The sequence below is a fragment of the Falco punctatus genome, assembly GCF_963210335.1.
Source record: "Falco punctatus genome assembly, chromosome: 12".
Taxonomy (NCBI): Eukaryota; Metazoa; Chordata; class Aves; order Falconiformes; family Falconidae; genus Falco; species Falco punctatus.
Genome location: NC_137592.1, coordinates 21234601 through 21258338, shown reverse-complemented (window position 1 = coordinate 21258338; position 23738 = coordinate 21234601). Strand labels below are relative to the sequence as shown.

The window sequence follows — 23738 nt, the reverse complement described above, 5'->3', positions numbered from 1 at the left end:
GGAATGAGGAAGGCAGGGCAGTGCACCAAGGCTGGGCTGGGAGAGGAGCTTCGGAAAAAGGGAATTCAGCCCTCGTGAAACCAATACAGAAAGCCATAAAATGCATCAGGCAAACGTATGGGAAGGAAACCAGAGGAGAGATAAGTCTGTGAAGCAGATGGTCTGCTTTATGATGAGTCACCTTACAGAAATAGGAAGTAGTAGTTAAAGGAAAAAAAATGAGGTGGGACTGCGGTGGTAAGTAGTCTGGTTCTGTGAGGGTTTTGGGGTTTTTTTGTCGTCTTAGTAAGGATGAAATACTGTCAGGCTTTTGGGTGTTAAGTGTAAAGATGCTCCAGCCAGTGTATTGAAGCGCAGCAAACTGCTGTGACCCATTGGATACGCCAGAGAATTCTGGTAGCATTTAAAGATGATGGAGTTGCTCTGTTCCAAACGTGTGTTTTTTCTCTCACTGTGAGCAACGTGGTGAAATGGCAGAAATTGTATGACAGTAATCAGTTATTTAATTTGGGTAAGATTAGGCACATTTATGAAAAAATAGAGTAACCTAAGGAAGCAGCATAAGTGAGCAACAAGGAGATAAGGACAGCACGTTGGACTAAGAGGATTTACAGAGGCTTAATTACTGTCTTAATTTGCGAAGGAAGGGGGCAGGACAAACACAAATTTACAGATAAAGGAGTGCCTTGATACAGATGATAAATCCAGAATTGGGCAACCAAATTTTAAGTACGTGGGATAAACCAGATTCCTTTATCTTAGTGCTCGTCTCCAAGGGATGGGAGCGGGGGGAAAAGATGGGTGGGTGGGGGAAGCATATGAAACAATGGAAAGGTAGAGCATCTCCTGTGAACAATGAGCACTCAGCAAAACTAAATCCAAGGAAAAGGAAGTACTCCCACCCGCTCTTTTTTCCTTATCCTTTTTCTCACAGAATTGGTGTTTACGTTGAAAAACACATCTCCTTTGGAGGCTACTGAATGCAAGAGCTCTCCTGAGAATTGAGATTATTTAGGTATTCATATAAGTAGCAAGTAGGTGGTGTTGGAGTAAATAATCTGGTTTTAGAGAAGTGTAGAGTTATCATCACATTTTTCAGCGTAAGCACATTTCAGAGGCGTGGTGCGGTTTTTTTCCCCTCCAGAAGAAAGCATCTCTGAATCTGTTATTAATGAATGGAGAAGCAATTGCTGTTCATTTTTAGAAACATGGCATAGGTTAGATTCACCAGGAGTCTCACCAGACTTAAAAATTATTTTCTGAAGTACAGCCCTGCTGTGTGGGCAGCTCATGACCATGGTGTGCGTCAGGTCCTCCTAGGATGGGAGGTACGTTCATTTGCTTCCTTTTAAAAGCAAAACAAAACAAAAATCAAATGCTTTGATTTGTACTTTGCTTGACTTTTGCTTGGGGAAACCGTAAGAAACAATTTGTCTTACAAACATAGGAGCCACATCTTCTCTCCCACTTCTAGGAAGTCGGTACGAGGTTGTAGCATCAATGGAGATGTTGTAGGCTTTTGGCTCTGTGAGTATAAACAGAATTAAACAGGGATTGCCCTGGCTGGAAACTGAACTGCCTTAGCAGTTCACATGCCTCCAACCACTAGTGACTGTTGGAGCCACGTTGCATCCATCTGTCCAATTCTGGCTACTTTGCAGCCACTGCTGTCACCAGGGAAAGGGGTTGTGGGGAGGAGCTGAGATCTGCCCTGTAGCACAGGAATTTCTCTCTCAGATATGGAAATAAAGATCTGAAGGCTGAGCAAAGGCTGGTGCGGTAGAGTCAGTCAAATGCTGTCAAATGCAACTCTTGACTTCTCTTGCTAAAGTGAGTTGATGTCAGGTTGTCCGAGTTGGATCTTCTTGTCAGTCCTTGAGATCTCTGGGGTCTGTTGTGCAGTTTCAAAATACGATGCAAAAATGATAAGCTGAATTTGTAGGACATGGGTATTTTGGCCAGTCACGCTGGAGAGCAGTTTAATATAGTGCAGATGATGGCTGGTGGTTGTGCCCACCCCCCACCCCCCGTCTTGTGGCACAGGGAGCTCCATAGTTTGTGATCATGAAATAAACTTTTCTTTTGATGGTCAGGTTAAATCCTATCCAGTTGCCATTAGTAAGCATCAAATGGAATGAAATATTTTTTCAGAGGAGCTTTAGACTTTATAATGCTCTTAACAAGTGCTCTTCTCTCATTCATTATGTGTTACAGAGCACGTCTGCAAAGCAGTTTACATGCCTACTGCACTTATACTGGATTTCTTACTTTTTTTTTTTTTAACCCAGGTATGTGCGTGTAAATCCTTGATGCATGAATTGCTTGTGCAGATGTGTTCGAGTAGAAACCCCACACTTCAAAGTCTGTATGTTAGACTTAAAGCGCTTTATTTGGCATGAGGATGCCTTATGTCAAAGTGTTGCCTCAGTGCACGTTTGGGAGGCTTGCAAAAGGAAGGTGCTTAACGAACGTTTCTGCTTGGGGGAAGAAACCCCACCTTTTATTACTGTTTGCATTGAATTACTGGAGTTAATCATTGCTCTTTTGTGTATGAGTTTGAGAGAGAATGTGTTCACTGCAGGCAGTAAATCTAACAATTCAAGATGTTTTCTTCAGCTCTGTGTGTGCAGTGAGATATTCAAGTATGCTTTTCCTGTGTTAGGTGCTTTGAAAGCATTTTTAAAACCAGTTACTGCTGGTGAACAGTGTCTTAAGAAAAACGGTCTTGTAGTGTTTGGGTAGTGTGTATTCTGAAGCACGGTAAAACTGAAGTATAGTTGTGCCTCCTGAAATATAGTTAAAGCCACCAAAGCATCAGAGGTGACAAGTCACACGTTCATCATAGGCAAGAAAAATACAGCAATTGCATTGTTTTCTTCACTGTCAGTCAGTATTCAGTTGGCAATATTCTGTGTACTGTAACTGAAGGGTGAATACACAGGTGAATTAAAAGAAACTGCTGTTTTTAACAGTTGTGTAGGACAGCCCTTTCCACACGCCTGGTGACCTTCAGTATGAGAACGTACTGTTGAATGTCTAGTCCGATATCTTGTATTTAACAGGCACCATCAGCAAGATCAAGAAAGGTGTAAAACCTTCCTGCTGAACAAATGTGGGATGATCTTCCTCCTTATTCTTGATAGAAGTTGTTTCATGTCCTTAAGAAGAGTGCTTCGTATCTCTTCTAAAGCACTTGTTTGGTTTATTTTTATACTCTTGCCTATCATGTCTGTTTTTAAAACTGGCTTTTCGTTGTGGATTTTTTTAATGCCTACTCCTGTCAGTAGTCATCTGAATTTATTCATTGCCCTCCTGAAAAGAATAAGTGGCATTTGTAGGAATGGTTGCAACTTTTGACTTTGCATTTGTTAAATGTAAATGTTTTTATTACTATAAATACAACAATACTTGAAATTAAGTGTGCTGTTCTATCTTTAAGGAGAATATTGATATAGCTTATAGAGCCTGATGTTACCAAATATGAAAATGTTTCTTTTCCAAATATACATGTGTGTTAGATTTCCTAATATAAAGGAGAACAAAGTCTGTAGTTAATTTTTTTTTTTCTCCTCTTCTTAAAATTGTTTTGAGGGCAAAGTTTTCTTCTCCCAACATCATTAAAATGAGGCATTTAATTTTGTTTTACTTTGGCAAAGTAATATGAAACATTTTGGTTGTAAGGAATGTTAAAAACGAGGTGTAATAGAGAAGAACATGAGCCTCTGAAATATTGATTGCCGTTTTTATGGATCTTTTTGTTCATGTTTATTTGTGGTCAGTTGGAGGGAAGTAAGGACTTTGCATCCTGCTAAGTGTGGAAGGCTTTCAATGTGTGTTACTTGGTGTTAGCTTTTTTTAAAACATTACTTATGACTGACACATCCTGGTGTAGTTTACTCTTCCCGCTAGTGACCTTGAAAGCATGTCTGTGCAATAATTGCTTATTGCTGGAACAAAAAATAATTCTGTCTAAGATTTGTTTGAATTCAGGAAGCCGTGTTTGCCAAAGCAAAATCTTGGTGACGCAACTATGTCAGGTTTCAGCAGCCACACCTCTGCTAAGCAGTTTCAAGTTTTCAGCTTTAACCTTTGTTCATAGCTATATTCCTTTTCCAGCAGAACATCTGAGGCGGTTTTCTTTCTTCCTTTTGCAACGAAGCTGTGGTAAAGAAATGGAGAGTTCCAGCAGAAGCAGCAGCAGCGAGTACTGCTGAGGCTTGCAGTAATTTTGTGTTGAGGTAACTGCATGACAGACAGATAAATGGATTCTCTTCCCAATCACTGTGGTAAGGATAACGCTTGATATTTGGAAGCGTTGAATGGTTTAGATGGTGTGGGTTTTGTAGCATAGGATTTCATAATGAGCTATGCTTGATATCCGAAAAGCAACACGGAATGCCATTGCTGGGCTCCGGTCGCCTTCCGTTGCACGGGGATACTGGATCAAATTAAGTAGGTACATCTTCACTGCTGTAGTGTCATTTCCAGTGCGGCTTTGGGGTGTTGCATTAACACTTGTCTTTGGTATTGGTGTTTAATGCAAGAATACCTTTCTAATGAGCCATGCTGCTGAAAGTGCTCCCTCCAGGACTGGGTAAATGTAGTTTTCAGTGCTTTATGATGAGGATTTTCTTTTCTGTATTTATGGATTTGTAAGAATCCCTTCAAAATTAATAGTTTTTGGACAGCAAATACAGTTTTGAAGCATGCTTCACTATTTAATGCGCTGAGCTGCTGGGTTGATCGCTTTGCCTGCGCCGTGCCTCTGTTCCCACGCTGTACGTGCTGCGGTGAGCATGGGGCTGGGTCTCTGATGAGTGTAACTTCTCACCGTTATCAAACGGAAAGTGAGCTTGTAATTACAAATTAGCTGTTCTAACTGCTTTGGGGGAAAAAATAGTTTTGAAATCCTAAAGGATCACTGTTTCAAGAGGAGATCCATCCATTTCTGCCTGGAGCCATCCATATTCGTGCACTTGCATACACATGTGGCTTTTCATTATCAAATACTGAAGTTTTATACTGAGACTTCTGAAATTTGCCCCTCGGATACAAAGTTCTATAAAGCCCCTAAGTGCTTTAAGCATCCTTTTTGAATGTTTGCCGAACACAGAGGGCAGGAATCGAGCCGTGGTCTTGCGAGAGCGTTCAGTGCGTAGTTCATACTCCTTCCCAGCCAGATGCGATGCCAGGGGTTGAACCCTTGTTTACAGCAGAAGTAAATAAAGCAGTCTTTTTATAAATGACTTGTGAAGAAGTAGCGTATGGAGCCTCTGTAGTTTTTGTCGTGTTCAGCTATGCCTCATCTTCATACTGCCCTGATTTACTGCCAAATTGTGGAACAGCTGCCAAAGACCCTTACCAAAAGGAGTTTGTAATCTTCTGTGGGGAGTTACCTTTAAATACAGCACCGTGTTGAGTACTGTGTGACATTCATCACCACAGTCCACTGTTATGAATTAAAATGGGAATGCAAAACTTGTCATTTATGAAAATAGACATTTTTTTTCTCTAACTTGCCAAGAATGCCATGGTTTTTTCTCTTACATTCCTGTTTTCTGACTTATTCCAGGACTCCTCAACACTACTCCTTTCTTGGGGGGGTGGGGGTGGTAAAGGATATAGGCATATTCTCTGTGTTGGGGGACTAAACTGTAGTTTCCACTAGGCATGGACTAGAAAAATGAACTTACAAACCCATTTTTTTTTCTTGGGCTGCGCTGTCCAACTGAGTAGTCACTAGATTCAGATTTTTTAAAAAAAAATATTTTGTATTTAAGATTTTAATATGGTTACCGCAGTATTTAGTGTGGTTTTCCATTAGAAAAAAAAATAAATTTCCTCGTTGAATGCGTTCCCAGTCATTGATATATGCTGACGGGCCTGCTGCAAAGCAAACAGAGATCTGCTGTGGTCAGAGGTTACATCTATCCAGGAAACAGTGAGTATCTGCAGAGAGAACAGCTTCAGCTTTACTTGATGTAAATCTGTACGTGATAGATACAAGATACCTGGAACCAGATCCAGATGCTCAAGAGTGGTGTCTCCCAAATGAGAAATAAAAGAAAACTGCGTACCTCAGAGGAAGTTTGGGGAATACTTCCACCAAGAATCAGGATAATTGCTCAAGTATTTGATATTTGCTGAAAGTTTTCTTGGGGGGGGGGCGGGGGGAAGTTTTTCATTTTTTCCCTGTATATAATAGTCAGAAATGTCAGGCCTCAAATTAAAATGAAATAGAAAAAGCTTGCTGTGAAAGGGACTGAAAAAGAGGAGGTATACAACAGCTGTTATAGATGAAAAAGCTCTCCTAGCCTCTAGGAGACTGGCTGTTGCCTTCCCCTTGGGCCACAAAGGAAGTGGTGAACGCTAAGGTGATGTGAAAATGGGATGGTAAAAGACTTGGAAAAAGCATGAAATAATCTAATTCAAAAGTATTTTAATTGAGCGTTGGTTTTCTGGCTGCGTTTATAGATATAAATGATACACACTCACTTGGTGCGTGACAGTCTCTGAGAAAGGCTAGGGTATGCTGTGGGGTTTTTTGCTTAGTTAGGAAATACGTAAAATCAAGAGGGCTGATAATGGAGGACTTAAATTTATTCTATGCAGAGATGATCCTTGTACTTGAAGACAGATTTATGTGATATTCACAGCCCATAAGTCATTCTTGCATTGCCTCCCTGCAAGACTATTGGCAGTAGAATATGTTACTCAAAATATGCCTGTTTTCAATTAGCTCAAGGAAAATTCTCTAGTCACGGAAAGAACATCCATCTCTATTACCTGCCCCGAGAATTAAACACCGAAATACATTTGGGTGAAGATTACCAAAGCTTACTCAGCATGAATAGTGATTAGTGCTGATTTCTAAATAGGGGAGGATAGGAGGATTTAACACAGCAGCCTTTGAAAGGTTTCTTATCCTGAGATTCAAGAGTTGTGAGCGATTGTGAGAGAGCTCCAAAGTAACAAAGAAGTGCCGCAAAAAGCGTTCTCGGCTTGGAAAGCAGGAAAGGTTTCGGAGCACCATCCATGGCGGGGACGCTGTGTGCTGGAGCTGGTGGGTCACGGCTGCGGGGTGTCGGGGTGCACCCAGCTTAATGGCAAGGCAAGGTGCTGCCTCGTGCCCCCTCGCTCACTTTCCTCTGGGTGGGACAGCAATGCTGCTGTTTGCTGCTTTTCCTCTTTAGCAGCAGTTCTTTGTGTGCTCTGCGTACAGCCTTCCCCCTTTTCATCTCTGGGGTGGGGGAATTTGAGAGCTTTTTAGTTTGGGCTTGTCTTCTCTGTACCACACTTGGACACCCTGGCTTCTTATTGCGTTATTGCCCATTTCATTGTGCTTTGGTTAAAAAATGGTTGTTTGCTCCGTGCAATTATAAGTTACAGCACAGATCGTTCTGTGCTCTCGGCATGTTTCTTGCATAGCTAGTTTTACCTCTCCTGTGTTGACTTTGCTCTCTTAATTGGAGAAAAGGCAAGGGACATTGCCAGCTTTTACAAAAACCTTCTTTTCTTCCAAGGGAAATTGAAATAGTTTTCGCCTGTGACTTTTTCTATTGAAAACCTGGTTTGTGTGAATTGGCATACCTGGAAATGAACAATGTCCCATTAACGAGGTTGATCCTGAATCCCTTTCTGAAGGCAGAATGGGTGATCTTGGTTTGTGTGAGGTTGCCAAAGTAAATGTCAGTTGAAGTCTTGTGGCTTGCACTTAGCTGGAACAATGTACCTGGCCTTTAAATAAAGCTTTTTTTCACTGCCTGATCCAGGATGCAGAGCTAATTTTATTCTGTTTTGCTGTTAGTGAACAGATTTCTGAGGGTACCAAATTAGCAAGCACAACTGTTTTCTATTTACTTCATTTACTTCAGCATGTACATTGTGATGTGTAAAATTTACAATGAAGATACAACATTTTTAGGAGTATCTTGTCAGTCTAGAGGGGAGTACAGCCTGCTTGAGAGCACGTGTGCGTGTGTATAGATTTGGAGGGGTCTGTCTTGTGAATGTATGTCTGCTGCTTCTAGAAAGGGAAAATTCCCATGAAGTGATATTGCTGCATGTGTTTAGATAAAAATCGTGGGGGTGTCTCTTTAGTCTGCTAAAATGCCAAATATCTATGTGTATAATTAGTGGCCTTTTTATTATGGTCAAAAGAAGTGGGTCATTTTGCAGTGTGCGTAGAACAGAAGTAATCACAGTGGCAGGTTACATTGAGGCTTGTTGCTCAGACATGCATAAGACAGTACTAAAGAAATACTTTATATACATCTATATACTCTAGACTGATAATTGCCATTTTTTTTAATAGCGCATAAGTCTGTGTTTATGAGACTTGAAAAATACTTTAGAGATCTTCATGCAGTTCATGGCTGTTCAAGAAGCTCTGTGTGATGCTGTGTCATTAGGGGTGTCACTAAAAAACTGGGCTTTCATGAAAAACTTTGTAGGGAATTTGGAAGTGTCCGCGTTTTACTGTGGCCTGAAGTGCCTGACGGAAGGATCTATGCTGGCAGATGCGTGTTGAGGAGGACCTTCGTCTGCTGGTGTTACGCTTCCCAAGATGCAAAATACTGTTTACTAAACCTAAAAACCTGTCTGTGGCTTAAATGTAATATTTGGAGGAATGGTATCTTTTTATCATATTTTTAGCTGGAAGGTGGGGATGGGAGAAAAGGAGGAAAGCCCTGATCGTGATGAGCTGACTTGTGTAGGTCCTGAGTCAAGGGGTAGCAAGTGCCATTCTGTGTCCTAATTTTTTATTATTTTTTATTTTTAAAACATCCACGGTCTCAGGCTTTTGAAGGCTCAGGCAGACTTATGCCCAGTTCTTAGGAATTCATGTACTAGAGGAGTAGCTCTGTACTGAAGGGCTTCTGGAAAATGTCATTTGTCCTTCACTTGCATAATCTATTCCCAGCTGTACATTTTTTTTTTTTTTTTAATTATTTATTACTTAACGGTAGGTTCTGTGCTTTAATAGCAATCGCATGCTTCCCTTTTACAACTGCTTTTACCTTCTTGACTATTGCATCCCATGTAAACACCTTTCACTTGAGGAAAATCATGAACTTCCTATTCCTGCCACAAACTTGACAAAGCCTGTATTTATTCATATATATTTATCTATATATTATGTATACATATGTAAAAATGTGAACATCATAGATACCTATAAAATAGGTATATATTTGGTTTATATACATATTATATACTTATATGTGTATATATAATTTTTTTTTTGGCTGGTTTTCTTCAATAACCATTAGTACGATGACGGGTTACGGGAGTTAAACCATTTTGGTACAACTGGAAGGGCAGGGGCGCTGGGGTTGCCCCTGTAGCTGTGAGGTGGCAGCGTGGGGGGAGGGGAGCGCTGCCATCACACACAGGCACGCTGTGCCATTCGGTGCGCCAGGCTGCTGCAGTGCCGGTGGTCAGCTCAGCTTCAATTTGCTGGCAGTGGTGTTGCCTAGAGTCGAGTCTTAACAGCTGAGAGAGGTCCTGCTGCTTTTGGGGTTGGTGGGTGCTGCGCCCTTGACTTCTGGGGCGGAGAGCAGGTGAACTCCCAGAATAAATTGAGATGTGTGTAAAGCTAGAATCACGTGCGTCTTGGATGTGTTAATATTTTGTTGTCATCAGGAATGTTTTCTGGAAGAACTTTTCTGAGGGGTCACTGGGTTATTACCGCAACCCTAAACTAAAACCGCCTGGGGCAGGTGCTATACTGAAATGTTGCACCGGGCCACGAGAGGTGGGCATAGCGGGCGCCCTGCTTTGGGTCGCTTTTCAGGAATGGACGATGCTCTTTACAGAGCTCCATTTTTATGCTTTCCAGAGAGCAATTTTTTTAATTGAAACATCCTGTCTCTTGAGGTTGTTTGGATTGAGCTCGCATGAGCACGAGCAAGAGAATAGATGCTTTATGCGCGAGGAAGCGCTCTGTTCAGCATAGCCAAAGGCTGGTATGTGCAAAATATATAAAAGCAAGAAAACTGCTCTTTATTATGGAGGGATAATGTATTTGAAAAGGAGGAAGGGGAATAGAAGGAGGGAAAAAAAGGTATGATGGGTTTCTTCCAGCCCTGAGTGATAGAATCTCTGTTGCTTACATAATTTGTGAGAAGGAAATAGCCCTAATGGCTTTTCATGGATCATTGGTTTATGGGCTTGGCTCCAGAAAATCTTGCAGAGAATAATTTAGTTAAAACGGTGATGCTAATCAAGTGAAACTGAGCGGGTAGATGCTCAGCAAGTTCAATAACAGGATGTTGATTCTGTTGTTGATGCTGTCTCTCAAGTCCAGTAACTGTGGGCTCCCCAGCGTGACTCGGGTGGCACCCGAGAGCTGACTCCGACCCCTTCTCCCCCACCCCGTGGCTGCGTTTGCCATGAGCCAAGGAGCTGTGCATCCGCCGGGATCCAGGCTGGAAGGCAGGTGATGCTCAGTGAGGCTTCTGCATTTGAGGCAGTGCTTTTTGAAAGTCGTGAACTCCGTGCCTGAGCCACCTTTGGCTCTGGCAGAGGCAGTGCTCTGTGGAGGAGTGAGTGTGCTAGCACCCAGTCCTGCCGGCTGCCCCAGAGCTAGGAGCAGCAGCAGGCAGTGCCCAGGCTCAGCAGAGGGGTCGTGGGCTCCCAACCCCATATGTTAATAGGTCTTTCCACCATCCTTGGTGGTCTTCCCCAAGCTTCCCTAGCAGCAACTTTTTGCTGCTTGACAGTGAATACAGCTCGGGAATGGATCGGGTCAAGAAGGCCCTGAACTGTGGGGCACCTGAGGTTCCCAGAATGATAGAATTCTTGTTGCCTAAAAGTGTTAGTTCTTTCTGAACAGTATCGTAGTTTTCTGAACGAGTTCCTTCTTACTGGTCACTCCAGTATGCTTGCACAAGCAGGATTATTTTCACCAAGTTGCCAGTTGGAGCTAGAAATGGAGATACTGTTCCTTTTTACCCTGATGTCAAACTCCCTAGTGGGTCTCTAGTTCAGAAGTAGGTGGTGCCACCAGCTGGTATGAACTTGCACACAGGAGATACTGGGGCTCACAGCACTGAGCTGGCAGTAGGTCCTGGAGCTAATATTGCTGCTAATCACATACTCTGTGGAAAAGCTCTTGGCGATAGCTGGGTTTTTCATCCATGTTCTAAAAGCACGCGGTCTACAAGTTTAATGCGAGCAGTTTGATACCAGTACCAGTTTGAAACCTCCTCTGAACTGCACAGTGACCAGTTCTTCCAGTGGCGTGAAGGTATAGCAGCTGTGGGGGCGTTCCTGTAGGGAACGGGGATAAATGGTTTCTTACACGAGATGTATCTGCCGTTCCTACGGGTGCCAGGTGGGTATCAATTGAAGGATGCTCCTATTATGCTGGCGGAAGAAATGGTGGGAGCGCTTGCTTAGAGTGAGTTTCAGATGGCACTGATATTTAACCATTAGTGGTAATAAGACCCATATTTAGCCTCTTGCATTTAAACACAATAATTTATATCTATAAAAATTTTCAGGGTCTCCAGTGAATTTCCCTTCTTTTCCCACTGCTATGTGAAACCAACAGCTTTGTTCAGGAATAGTTTTCTTGCTTTCTGGTCTGTGTGTGGTTGTTGTGTTTGCTTTTGACTGCATATAATCCCCAAACAAAATTAACTTGATGTACTGTATTTTCAAAATCAATTTATAGCAGACAGAACGTGTTGATGTGCTGTCAAAAATAACCACACGTTCCTATGGAGGAGGGAAGGAAGGGAAAGGACAAGAGTTCCTATAAGCGCGACTAACTGTATTCTCATAAAGCAGAGAAAGGTGGTGAGAGAGAAATATTAAATACTCTGAACAGTTTTGAATAGGTTGTATACTGTCTTCATTTATGCTTTTCTTTAATAAAACCAGCAAAATAGTTACACTGATCCGTAAAGGAAGCTTTGTGAAACATTTCTAGTGCTTCTACTAAAAGCAAAGAAAAAAGAAGTAGTCATTCCCCTGCAGTTGGAAAGTCTTGATTTATTTTTTTTTTTTTAAGCTGTTTGTCCTACCCAACTGCTTTTCTGGTATCCTTGCTTACTTTATCAGGTTTTGAACAGTAGAAACATCGGGTGTGGGTTGATGACCTGCAAACGGCAACGCTTGAACATAAACTGAAATAAATTAGGATGTTTACCCTAGGACTGTAATTTCAGGTTCTTGTATGCATGCAATACCTTTTCTTATACACCAGTCTTGCCAGGGCTTTTCAGTGAGGTTTAGACCTCATCATTTATGCATAGAAAATAATGAGAAAATTAAAAAATGCTGAAGTAGGCTTAATATAACTTTTCCTTTTCTTCCTTTTTGTTATCTCCCCCCCCCCCCCCCCCTTTTTATTGACTGTAAAGTTGCCATTGAGCAGGGATAAAATCAGAATCAGTTACACAAATCAAGTACGTTTTCCTGCTTTCATAGTTCATCATACTGCTTTGGACTTGACAGTAGCCTGCTGCTTTTTGACAACTACAGGCAGTTTTTCACAGCTTACCATTGCGTAATTTATTGAAAAATATTCAAGAAGGTAGCTTTTTTCAAAGCTCGGTACTCCAAAGTATTATAGGGTGTGGCAAGCTGAACTTGTCCTAAAAAATCCCCAACCAAACCAAATGGCAAAACAAAAGTGGCAAAAGGAGGGGGCAGAGGGATGGCTGGTTCATCAGAAGAATGCTGGCGTGCTTTCCAGTAGGTAAGACTAGAGGTATGGCACCTGCAAGATAATATGTAAATTTACCGAAAAACAGTCATTTCTGGGCATGCATATGATTTCTATTGAAGTGTCATAGAGATAACCTTTTTAGGCCTTATGCCTGCCTTACCAAGAGTATGAAAACAAGTAACATGCATGTATGCGTATCTTTACAATTTAATCTTTAAAAATTAATTTTAGATGCTATTGTATTTTATATATTGCAGGCAGTGCAGGTATTCTTGTTTGCTGGATGCCAGGCAGACTTGGGAAGACAAAGTTGCTGTGAGGCATTTCTAAGCAAATGAATCCAAAAGTGTAGGTTTTCTTTATAGTCCAGAACAGTTAAACAAACCAAAGGTATTGCCAGAGAAATGGGATTCAAATTAAGTTTACAATATCTAGAGTTTGTGACTATATGAACCCGCTTTGCGGTAGGGTATGTTGGAGGGAATTCCAGTTTAATTTTGAAAACTTATTTCAGTTTGAAACTAAAACCTAAATAAATACATCCTTTTTCTTTTAGCACTGAGATTTTTAGCAGTGGGGAACTTCTTGTCAAAGTGCTTAGTGCATACCTTGTAATGGAAATTGTGGGAGAATGTGAATAGAACAGAAATAGACCCAGCGTTTATCTGACAGCTCAGCAGAAAGTAAATATTGAGATTTGTTTCTCTTCTTGTAATGGACTATTAAAGTGTAGCTGACTTGGGAATGGAGGGCTGGAGGGGACAATTTTCCCAAACAGTCATATAAAAAAGAAAAGTTTAAATCTAGGTGGGCCTGTTTCTCCCTCTCCCTAGGTGTTCTAACAAATGTAAAGCATTAGTAAAAAGGCTTAAAGAGTGAATAAACTGTATTGTGCCCTAGGGAGACAGTAAAAAGATCATACACGTTGTTTTTTTTTCCTGTTGTAGCAGGGAATGTACTAAATGTGAATGTCTAGCCGAGTGGGGGAACAGACCATACCTAAACTACAGAAGTCTGACTCAGGAAAGATTCACTCAAACACTAGTAAAGATGCAAATGAGGTGCCATGCAGACCCTGCTGAAGTTTATATTCACACTGAGGTGCAGCTTGCCCTTCAACTTCCCGGCTGAAGTAAGACCTCTTGCTTGGGGGCAGCGGGAGCCCTTCCACTCCTGAGCCAGGCAGTGGGCTGTTGGAATTTTTCTTTTTCTGTCTCTCAGATAATCAGCAGAAGCTATCAGTACAGAATTTAAATTACTATAAGATAGCGTGTGGCATATTCATGAACCTCCTTTGAACTGTGTCTTAGGAAACTGGTCAGATTGAACACCTGAAGCCTTGAGCCAGGAGGGCTTGGGTTGCCTTTGTTCCTCAAATGTTTGAGGTTCTGTCTTGAAACAGTTTTTGCTCCTTACCTGCCCCATCCAGTTTGGCAGGCAATGCCACCCTTTGCACTGGGACCAGCCTTTGCTTTTCACCCCTACACAAGCCTGCCTTTTCCTGTGAGGTCTGCCCTGCTTTGCAAAGACACACCTACAGAGCTGTGTTGCTTTCAACACTTAATTACTAGGCTAGAGCATCCCGAGTGCTTTAGCTTCCCTTACAAGGTGGATTTTCTCTATCCTGTACATTCTGAGTAGCCTGCACCTGTTTCCCTTAAATTGGTTTTGGGGAAAGGTTTGTGATTTTGTTTTGCTTTAGACTAAGTAGCCGCAACTATATTACAGATAGGGGTTTACCAGCACTTTATATAATTAATTGATCCTGGCTTTCTATTAAAAATACTTCTCTTCTTGTGTATGCTGCAAAGCATTGGTATCAAACACTTATTAAATAGACTAATATGATCCTGTGATGTTTTGATGTTCTGACAGCTCCCTTCTCCCCTTTTATCTCCTGTTAATGGGTCCCAGATCATAGCAGAAGTCATTATTCAGAATTGTTTTTCACTTTATATGGTTAAATTCCGTTGCATTTGTGTTGCTCCATCTAACACAAAACAGTCTTTCATTTCTGAGATGCTTTCACAAACAGCGAATTCTCCAAACTTTGATTTCCCAGAAGTCATTAGTGGATACCTGCTTTTTCATATAGTCATTGCATAACTCGTTTAATAGCCCTGATGTCACAAAACATAAGGAAGCCACTTCCTTGTCATTGGTTATTTTACCTTTTTATTGTCTGTCTTTAAGCCATCTTTGTCCATCTTTTGAAGTGTTATAGGTCTGTACGTTCGATATTCCATGAGATGTCATATCAGTTCTTGCTTTAACTCTGGATTAAGTTCATGGCATTATACTTTTTTTTAGGAATAAATTATCCAGGTAAAATCAAATTTGCTTTGTTTTTATTTCACTGTTCAATTACATTGCCTTGATTTCTTTTGCTCAGGTCTTGTATTATCAAGATCATACTTCTGCACTTGTAGCGCCAAGATTGCTTTTCCTCCTCTCCCAAACTACTTCCTGTCCCCCTCCCTCTTGTAATGATGTTTTGCGTATCTGCCATTGTTGTGTGTGCCAATTATTTCAGTGCTGGGAGGTGGAGATGATCCAGATCCCCTTATTTCTTTGTTGTAAATGGTCTAATTTTGTTCCACGCTACATGTGGTAATAACCATTATCCTATCCTCGTTTTCACTGTATCATTTTGTTACCTTTATTGAAACAGAAGGCAAAAACTTTGCTTCAATTGATATTTGTTCCTGATTATCTTTTCCTAAACGTCCTCTTAAAAATCAGTGTGTAGGTAGCTGCCTTTCTCTCCCTCTTTTGAAGCTGCAGTACACAGTAAAAGTGATGCCCCCAGTATTTCCTTGCATGGTTCAGCTCAAGCAAGCTCCTAGCTGGTTTTACTCTTCTGTTTGTACCCTGTAATCTCTGAAACATGCTTTTCTTTCTTAAGCTTTTTTTCTGCTTGTAGAAAAAAGTTTTCTGGTTATTTTTAGCATTACAGGTCAGGTTTTTATTCATTCAGGTAGTCTGGAGTTCACCATATTTTGTTCTTTAACTAGGAAAACACACCTGAGTGGAAACGGGTTTCAGTTGGAGTGCAGATACCCTCTGAAATCTTGCCCCATTAACAGATTCCAGTCGTTTTGTGAGCTTTGCCCTTCCCAAATTCCGTGTTGTTTGACGTGTCCCTGGGAGGTGATGGGAAGTGGTCAGGATTGGCTTGTGATTGCTTGAGCGACTGGTCATCTCTCTTGTCCAAGCATGAACTGGCTCTGAGACAGCATCCCTATAGACCTGTGACTGACGATGACTGTTGACCAAAGTAATCCTTCAGCTATCATGTCTGTGTTGTTGCTAACATTCATGGTTTTTTTGTTGTTTTTTAAAAAAATTATTATTCTTTAGGTTTTTTTTTAAATAAAATATGTTGGTTTCCCAAGAGTTCACACTTTTTGTCAGCATTTTATGAGGGATAATCTGTGGACCACCGTCTGTGTTAAGGTGTAAATCTCTGTAGGATCCCAGTTGCTCTCCAAAGTGATAATCGCCAAAAGTCTGTTACATTTCCGTTGTTCTTTATTTCTTAACCACTTATTTGGTATACAGTGATTCCTCATTATATATTTTTTTAATTTTATTTTTTAAAAATCCAGCTTGAATATCTTGCAGCCTTTGGTGCCTGTGCTGCAGTTGCGGTTGGTGTGTAGAGGGTCGGTGTTGCCAGCATGCTGCACAGCAGCCAGCTCTGCATTCTGAAGTCAGCCTGATCCTCCTTGGCAATAAAACATATAGCAAGTTGAGCTCTTAAACTCACTGATACGGTCAGTTGCTCTGTCTTTCTACACTAGTCAGTTTTGATGGATGGATGAATCCGCCGGTGATTTGTGTGTGTTGAGTATTTCTTTTCCTTTATTTTTCCTCCTCCCTCATTGACTATCCGACCCAGCAATTTTAGCCTCTGTAAGTACTGGCTAACCTCTCAAAGGTTATGTCTCTCTTAATCTACTTCTTGTATTTCACAATATGGCAACACATTTTCTTTTGAATCTCTTCATTGCCTGCTGTGGCAGGACACTCCAGTGCTAGTGTTGTTACCTTAATGTGGAAAGAGATCCATCATGCAAGAGAAATGTGTGGCTGAATTAATTTTTGTGTGTGTTTAAAAAAAACTTTTCTGCAGGAGACTGTTACTTTAGGACCAAAGACTGCGTGGGAGAGCTGAAATTGCTGGAAACGTGCTTATAGGGGAAATTCTGGCAGATTTTTAAGTGCTGTACAAGAAATGTGGCTGTCTAAAAACAAGAAGTTGTAAAATTCTTTTTCCAGGCATGATCCATTTACCTTTAATTGAAATTTTAGGTTATGAAAACGTTTAGGAATGGAAAGACTCATCTAAAATGTCTAATCATACCAATAATTGACTCTTTTTTTTTTTTTTTTTTTTTTTTTTTTTTCCCTTTCTAATTCCTTGTGCACAGTAATGCACCTGCTTGAAGGTATGTGTACTATATATGCAGTTGTTGGTGGTTCCTCTCTAAAAGTGGCATGATAGATGTTAATTGTGCTGTGAAATAATGTAAGCTTTGAATGGTTAAAATGTAATTGTACGTCTGGATCTGCTATATATCTTAGTGTACCATTTGAGTGTTGCCTTCATTAAAGGTGCTGACCCTCTTCTGTGCTTGCTGGGTTTTTTGTGGCTTTGTTCTGTGTGTATATGTGCTTTCTCTTTTCCCTTTTCTCTCACTTTTTTCCCCTCTGTTGTTGTTGGGTGAGTGGGTGTTTTTGTTTAGCTTTACTTCTTACTCCAGAAAGGGAAGACATCATCAGGTCTGTTACTTGTGGGTCTGCAGGCCTGGGTGTGCAGAGGGTGTGGGATTTTTTTGGTTTTTTCTTTTATTCTTTGAGTAAGTGGTGAGGAGAGATGGGCAGAGGGAAAGCATTAGCGAGTCATGATGCCTGGCGGGGTTTGATTACATTTGAAATAACTAGTTGTGATTTATGTTGTTTAGTTTTCGATGAGGAGGAAGAGGAAATGGGACACATCCTGCCTAACAACCTCTGTAATGCTCTATGGTTTATCTTTGCAGCAAGTGCAGTAATACTGTTCAGATTATTTTCTATGTGAAAAATGTTCAGCGTTGTCAATTATTGAGGCTTCTACCTAATATCGTCTGTGCTGGTGGACAATTCCAGGCTTGATTCTTCTCTGTAGACCTTCGCAGTCAAGTAGCCCCAGGCATATTGTTGCTGCTGCTCTCTTAACAAGTGAATGTGTTTTTAATTTGGTGCCATCAGATTCAGGGAAGGAGGCCGAGTGATTCAGAAGGGGCAGGCTGAGACAAGGTCTCTGTTACTCTGTCTAGGATTTACAGAGATGTTAGTGTCATCTCCCCTTGACCACTGACTCACAGCAGAGAAGGGGTCTCAAAACTCTTGAACCCAGAAATTACTCATTTATAAATACAGTTTTGTCTCCTCACTTAATGCAGTACTTCCTTCCTCTCCTTGATGATCCCTGAACAGATACAGCACCTGTTAAAACTCAGTTGCATTTTACAGCCGGCACGCTGCCTCAGTGCTAAGCTTGTCCTCTGCGCACCCTAAGGAGCTGCTCTGAGGGGCCAGCTACGTACCTGCCTTCGCAGCCGGGCATGCGTGCGTGCGCACAGACACGTATACGCAAATAAATCGGACTTGCCAGCTGTTTCAAACTACATTTGGGGTTAAGTTGCTTCAGAGCTGTGGGTGGTTCAAGGTGCTACCGAGCCAGCAGAGCTCGTTGCTCAGTGTGGGTGGTTGCCACGGGGGGGGCTTGCCGTGGTGCAAGCTCCCCTCACCTGCTGCAGTGGAGCCCTTCCCGAGGAGCGCGCACGTACTGCCCCGGCAGCGATCGGGGCTCCTCCGTGCTCCTTCCAGTGAGGGGGCATCTGCCTGTGCCTGCAGCGGGGGGACAAGGTGCATCGGGGCCATGATTCCATAAGGAAGCCTGCTCAATCTTGAAGGCCACTTCAATTTGTCTGTGTCTGTGCAGGTGGGATCTTGTTTGCTCCTGTCACCGGGGAACCTGCTTAACCCCGTAAACAGATTATTTTTAAGATGAATTCATGTTGAGATCTAGGGACTATTATAACCAAGACCTGCTTTGTCAAGAAAGGAAGTCTTTATTTGGGGAAGTGCAAATCTTGCCAAGTGCTGAGATCTTTTATTTGCCCCTTGACAAACAAAGGGTTAGTTCCAGGTCTTTCAGCGCTCTGCTTTTGGGCTAGGAAGAAGGGAGAAAACCAAGAAATACGCGTTTGAAATCTTGCTGGTGTTTGCTAACCCAGGTGTAGGTTTCACTATTATGAAGGCCCTGTTGGGTAGTAGAATGAAGTGTAAATTTCAGATCTCTGTCAGACCTTTTGATGCTCGGAGGGAGCTGGAATTGTGTGTGTTGTGAGAATTGGTGGGCTAAGGTGGTGTGTTTCTAAGCAGAAATACCGAGAGGACGCATTAGGTTGAGCAGTAAAATATGTCCTTTCATAACACATTGAAGCACCTCTTTTAGCACAACGGGAGCCTCAAAACGGTCCCCGTCATCAGCGGTCCGTGCTTTAAATAGGCAAGAAAAGCAAAAACAGGATAAAAGGAAATATTTAAAGGAAATAAAGGTATTTTGCTGGCCCTCTGTTCTCCCCTCGTTGCCAATGTCCGCTGTATATTGTTTCTCTCTTGGTGCATGGTGTCTACGTGCCCGTTTCACACCACCTCTGCTCCCAAAGCTGTGCAGTCACCACCTTTACGCATGTCGACAGAGAGGAGCAAACTGTTACAGTGGCATTATTTAAACGCAATTTCTGGAGGAATTTGTAAACATACCCTTTGTGTGAGTGCTGCTGGGAGCTTGTGGTGCGTCCTTCCACGGTGCTCCCAGGAGACCATCATGGCTCTGGCGACACTGGGGCTGGCATGTGTCACACTGTCACAGAGCTGGAAGCGGCTTGTGTCAGCTAGAAAAGCATTGCAGCCAAGGGTTCACCTGAGGAAGGGCCCTGTTCAGTGCCAGGTTCGGGAGACAAAATGCTGGCTGGAGTAGGGAAATCCGTCCTGTCACTAGGAGAGTACAGGAGGGCTTGCGGGGTGATCCGTGTTTCTGTGGCTTGTGTTTTGCTTTTTACTCTGTGCATCTGCAGTGTTGCTGTGTACCTCTGAGTTGTTGGGCATGGCTAACAAGTTACCACTTTGCTATATTTCCCAGTGGATTCGAAATTTGTCTTGTTTCCTTAAGGCAGAAAATTCACAAGTTTGTTTTTGTCAATATGCTTTACTGCTTTGTTTTCATGATCTACAAAGGAATTACAAAATTGTAACAGGCACAAGATTTTGGCACGTATCTAGAAGAACGAATAGAATAAAAAATTAAGGTCTTCTAAAGTTTCAGTTGAAACTAGACGAATTTTGCACTGATAATTCAGATATATGGACTTGCTGTTAATATGCAGCCCCTCCTAACTGTCCTGGGAGTAATCCAGCAATGTCAGCAATGCCTGGAGCAGGGTATGTGTTATTTTTTTTAGGCACCTGAAGTGGTGTTAATCTGTGGGAAGGTTAGAAAGACTCATAATTCTTCCTTATCAGTTCTGTGTTTTGAAATTACTTTGCAAGTGTACCTGCCCATATATGTTACTTTGCAGAACGGCACACACTCCAGTCCTTTCTGATACAGCCACTTGCAGTTTCAATAGGCTAAATAGAAAAGAGTTTTAGAGGCTCTCTGCTTAATGCTCCAGTGCAATTAAATCCTGACTTTGTTTGTAGAAGATACAATCAGCACATGTTGGAACGCCCGATATGACCCATAAAAATAAGAGGCTTTGTTCATTTCTGTTGTGTATGTTCACGTGAGCCGAAGTGAAGTGAGTGTTACCAAGGGCTGCGTGTTCAGGGAGTGAACTCCAGCAATCCTGCTAGTAGAGGGGGCCATGTAGAGCTCCTGACGTGGGGTTTTTTACATCATCAGCCTCTGTTGCTGATGGATATGACTTCGTTGTGAATGTTTCAAAAGTTTTGGTTTTCTTTAAAGCTGCTCTTGAGAGCTGTTCAGTACAAGGAAGAGGATTTCTGTGTTTGTTAAATAAAGCTGGGAAGTTAGCAGCCCTCAAAGCTGCAAAAGGAAAAAGCATGAAAATCAGGCTTCACAGGGATACAGTTTTAAGGGAAAAAATATCCTGGATTAACAAACAGAGGATGACCAAAATAATCCTTCCTTCTCTCCCTCCTTTCCCCCACTCCACAGTAATTCAGCATTCTGAGGTTGGTCTTGTATTTAAGATCTGCTTCATAAATTATAAAAAAACCTTGGATATGGCAGATACCTGTCATATACCATATGGTTTAAACAAGCATCTAATTTAAACTGACACTGTTTCTAGCTGTTCTGTTCAAGCTGCCTTCTCGCTGAACAGATCCTGTTATCTAGTGGCTCTGCCCAGCAGAAAATCTCACGTGTTGGGGGGGGCTTCACTCTGCTCCGGCTACCCTGTATGTTGAAAAATATTTTTGCAATTGTGGAAGAAACTGCCCCCCTCCCAGGAGGTTGATATTCCTCCCCTCCCCTTCCTCTGGAAACATTGGATCATTTCAAAAGCAAATCCAGAGAAGCCGATGCATCGGTGTGTTATGTCAGCTGTGCTCAGTTTGGGTGAGCTTGAAACACTGATTCTCCTGTACCTCTGTCACGTTCTGTCAAGCCAGCAGAAGGCTTGGAGTAAGTTAATGCTTTGTGTAGGTGGTACACTATTGCTGCTTAGGCTAGATCATAAAGAAACTCAAAGCAATGGAACATTTGGGAAAAAAAAACCCAAAACCCACTGAAAAATGGAATGCCTTGCTCTAGGAGTTATTTCATATTATTCCCTAACATGAGGGATGGAGTCTACAACAGTATAGGGGCAACAACCTATAGGGGTAAAAGATGACTTTCTGTTATTAGCTATAAGGATATTTATATTTCAGACTTCAGTTGTACCATTGTACCTTTTCTATTTCAGATAGAGCTAAAATGTAAATGACATATCAGTAATACTTTCTTTCTAAGGAAAATGTCTCTAATAGTAGCTAGTGTTTCAGATTTTAAGAACGAATTAATTGATGTGGGCCAATTTTCAGGTTTACAGTCTACTAGGAAGCAAAACTTTCCTTAATGTATTACTGTATAACACAAAATAACTTTAGTACATAGGCCACTTACCTAGTAACTTAGTACACATTAGTGGAATTTATGTGGTGAAGAAGAAAGTCAATAAAACCTTTGCTGGTCATACTTCATGGGTTATTCTAAAGCAGTTTTTTTTCTATGGAATTCTGTTAAGTCCCCATATTTTTATTTTGTCATCTTTATGAATTCATTAAACATTTTTCTTTTCTAGAAAAAGAAGTATGAGAAATAACAGTACTTGTATAATTTACAATTAAAATTTAAATCTAAAATTCAACAGATGGAGTAATATTAATAGCCTTTCTTTTTTACAAAAGTAGCTCTGATAGTCATAGGGAACATGATGCTATAAAAGAAGGAATGACAGTATCATATAATATTTACTAATACAACCCAAGTTGTCTAAATGCTGTTTAGGTATGGTTTTATTAAATACTGTTTTTTAAAAGACTTTTGTCTACAGGGATGCCTTGTGTTAATGATTTGTTGGAATTGCCATGCTATGTTAAATTCTATCAGGGTATAGGATATAGCAGTCTTGAGGTGAGTCTGGATTCCCTTTGTAGGTAACTGGAGCTTCTCACTGATTTTTAGCCTGTTCAGCACCTCACTGAAGGATGCTCTGTGTTCAGAGCTGTGTCCCCCATCTGTCCTGTGCCACAGCTGCCAGGCAAACTCTCTGCAAAATTGTGCAGCAGGATTCAGAAATTTCTTACCAAATCAAATCTTCCTACAGTGAATCTAGTTTAAACTGCTAATTTGCTAATGATCTAAACCGAACTGACTCAAGAGGTGCATGCCAGGTAGGGGTTGTTTCCACTCTAATCCTTTTACTGAAGGAGAGGTACCTTGAAAGCAGTTATCTGCAAGTGTTTTGTGGCGTGTTTTCAGGGATGGTTGGACTTGTTCCTGCAGCCGGTGCCAGGCTCCATTCGGTCTGTAGAAGAGTGGACCTGTACTGAAAAGCCACCGTGCTCTCTCCACCTGCATTAAGGTGCTCCACACCACATACTTGTGTGTGTGTGGTACAGACAGCCTGAGCTGTGGCTCTGGGTTTGAAAATCAGTAATGTGTTCTTGTCGAGTGGAGGACTTCACTGAAATAAACAGCTAATTAATGTGTAAAAATAATTGCCACTACAGATTCACGCAGGTGGGGTTTTTTTGTTTATTTGTTTTGTTGTGGTTTTTTTTTTTTCTTTAAAGTGCATGTTTTCTGTATGCCAAATGCTCATCACGTTGACTTTGACGCGTGATGCCCGTGCTCAGTGGTCTCAGATGCAGTCTGCCTCTGGACCATTTAGTATGGCTCTCGGAGTGGACGATCAGAATTGGATTGCAGATTCAGTTTGTTGTTTTGCTGGTTTGTTCCTTGCAATGTATAACCTGCCTAAGGATAGCAATTGATTTTTATATGAGAAAAGGAAGGAGACGATGCAAATAAGCAGTCTTCATTCAAGTTGATTTTAATGCCGTAGATCTCATCAGTGAAGAGAGAAAACAGCACAATGCTTCCTCCAGATTGTTGTTTAATTTAATCTTCTCTCCACTTCAACCCACCTCCCTCCAATGCACATATCCTCCATGGGTTTTGAGGATGCTGCAAGAACAAACTGATTTCCTCTGATTGCAGATATGCTTTCAAACCTGTAACTTGCCTTAATGGAAGGTAACAGCGATGAAGTAGACAAAATCAGTTGCCTTATTACCCATCAGATAAATTACTCATTAAATCAAATCATCCTCCTTTGGTGAAACAGAATGAGTGATTTGACTTCTGTCAAGAGACTACCAAAGAAAAATACTGAGGTATCAATCCTCTGTTAAGAAAATCTTGAAAGTTATGAAGTATAGTAGTCTGTAGTCTACAACTGCTCTCTCTTGACTTTGTTTTAAAGGAGCTGGG

The 23738-nt window shown here is 41.5% G+C and overlaps 1 protein-coding gene across 3 annotated transcripts in view; it reads left to right on the top strand.

Annotated features, from left to right (window-relative positions):
• Positions 1-23738, top strand: part of EML4 (EMAP like 4) — a 163460-nt gene that overhangs the window by 34897 nt on the left and 104825 nt on the right. The window contains exon 1 of one of the 3 annotated variants that reach the window (XM_080408406.1): positions 871-4286. The exons of 1 other annotated variant lie outside the window; for it this stretch is intronic. In XM_080408406.1, coding sequence (XP_080264532.1) covers positions 4262-4286 — 25 coding nt within the window. In that variant the 5' untranslated portion in view covers positions 871-4261. Of the gene's footprint in view, positions 1-870; positions 4287-17112; positions 17131-23738 lie in introns of those variants that run through there. One more of the 3 variants, XM_080408407.1, reaches the window with a different exon arrangement.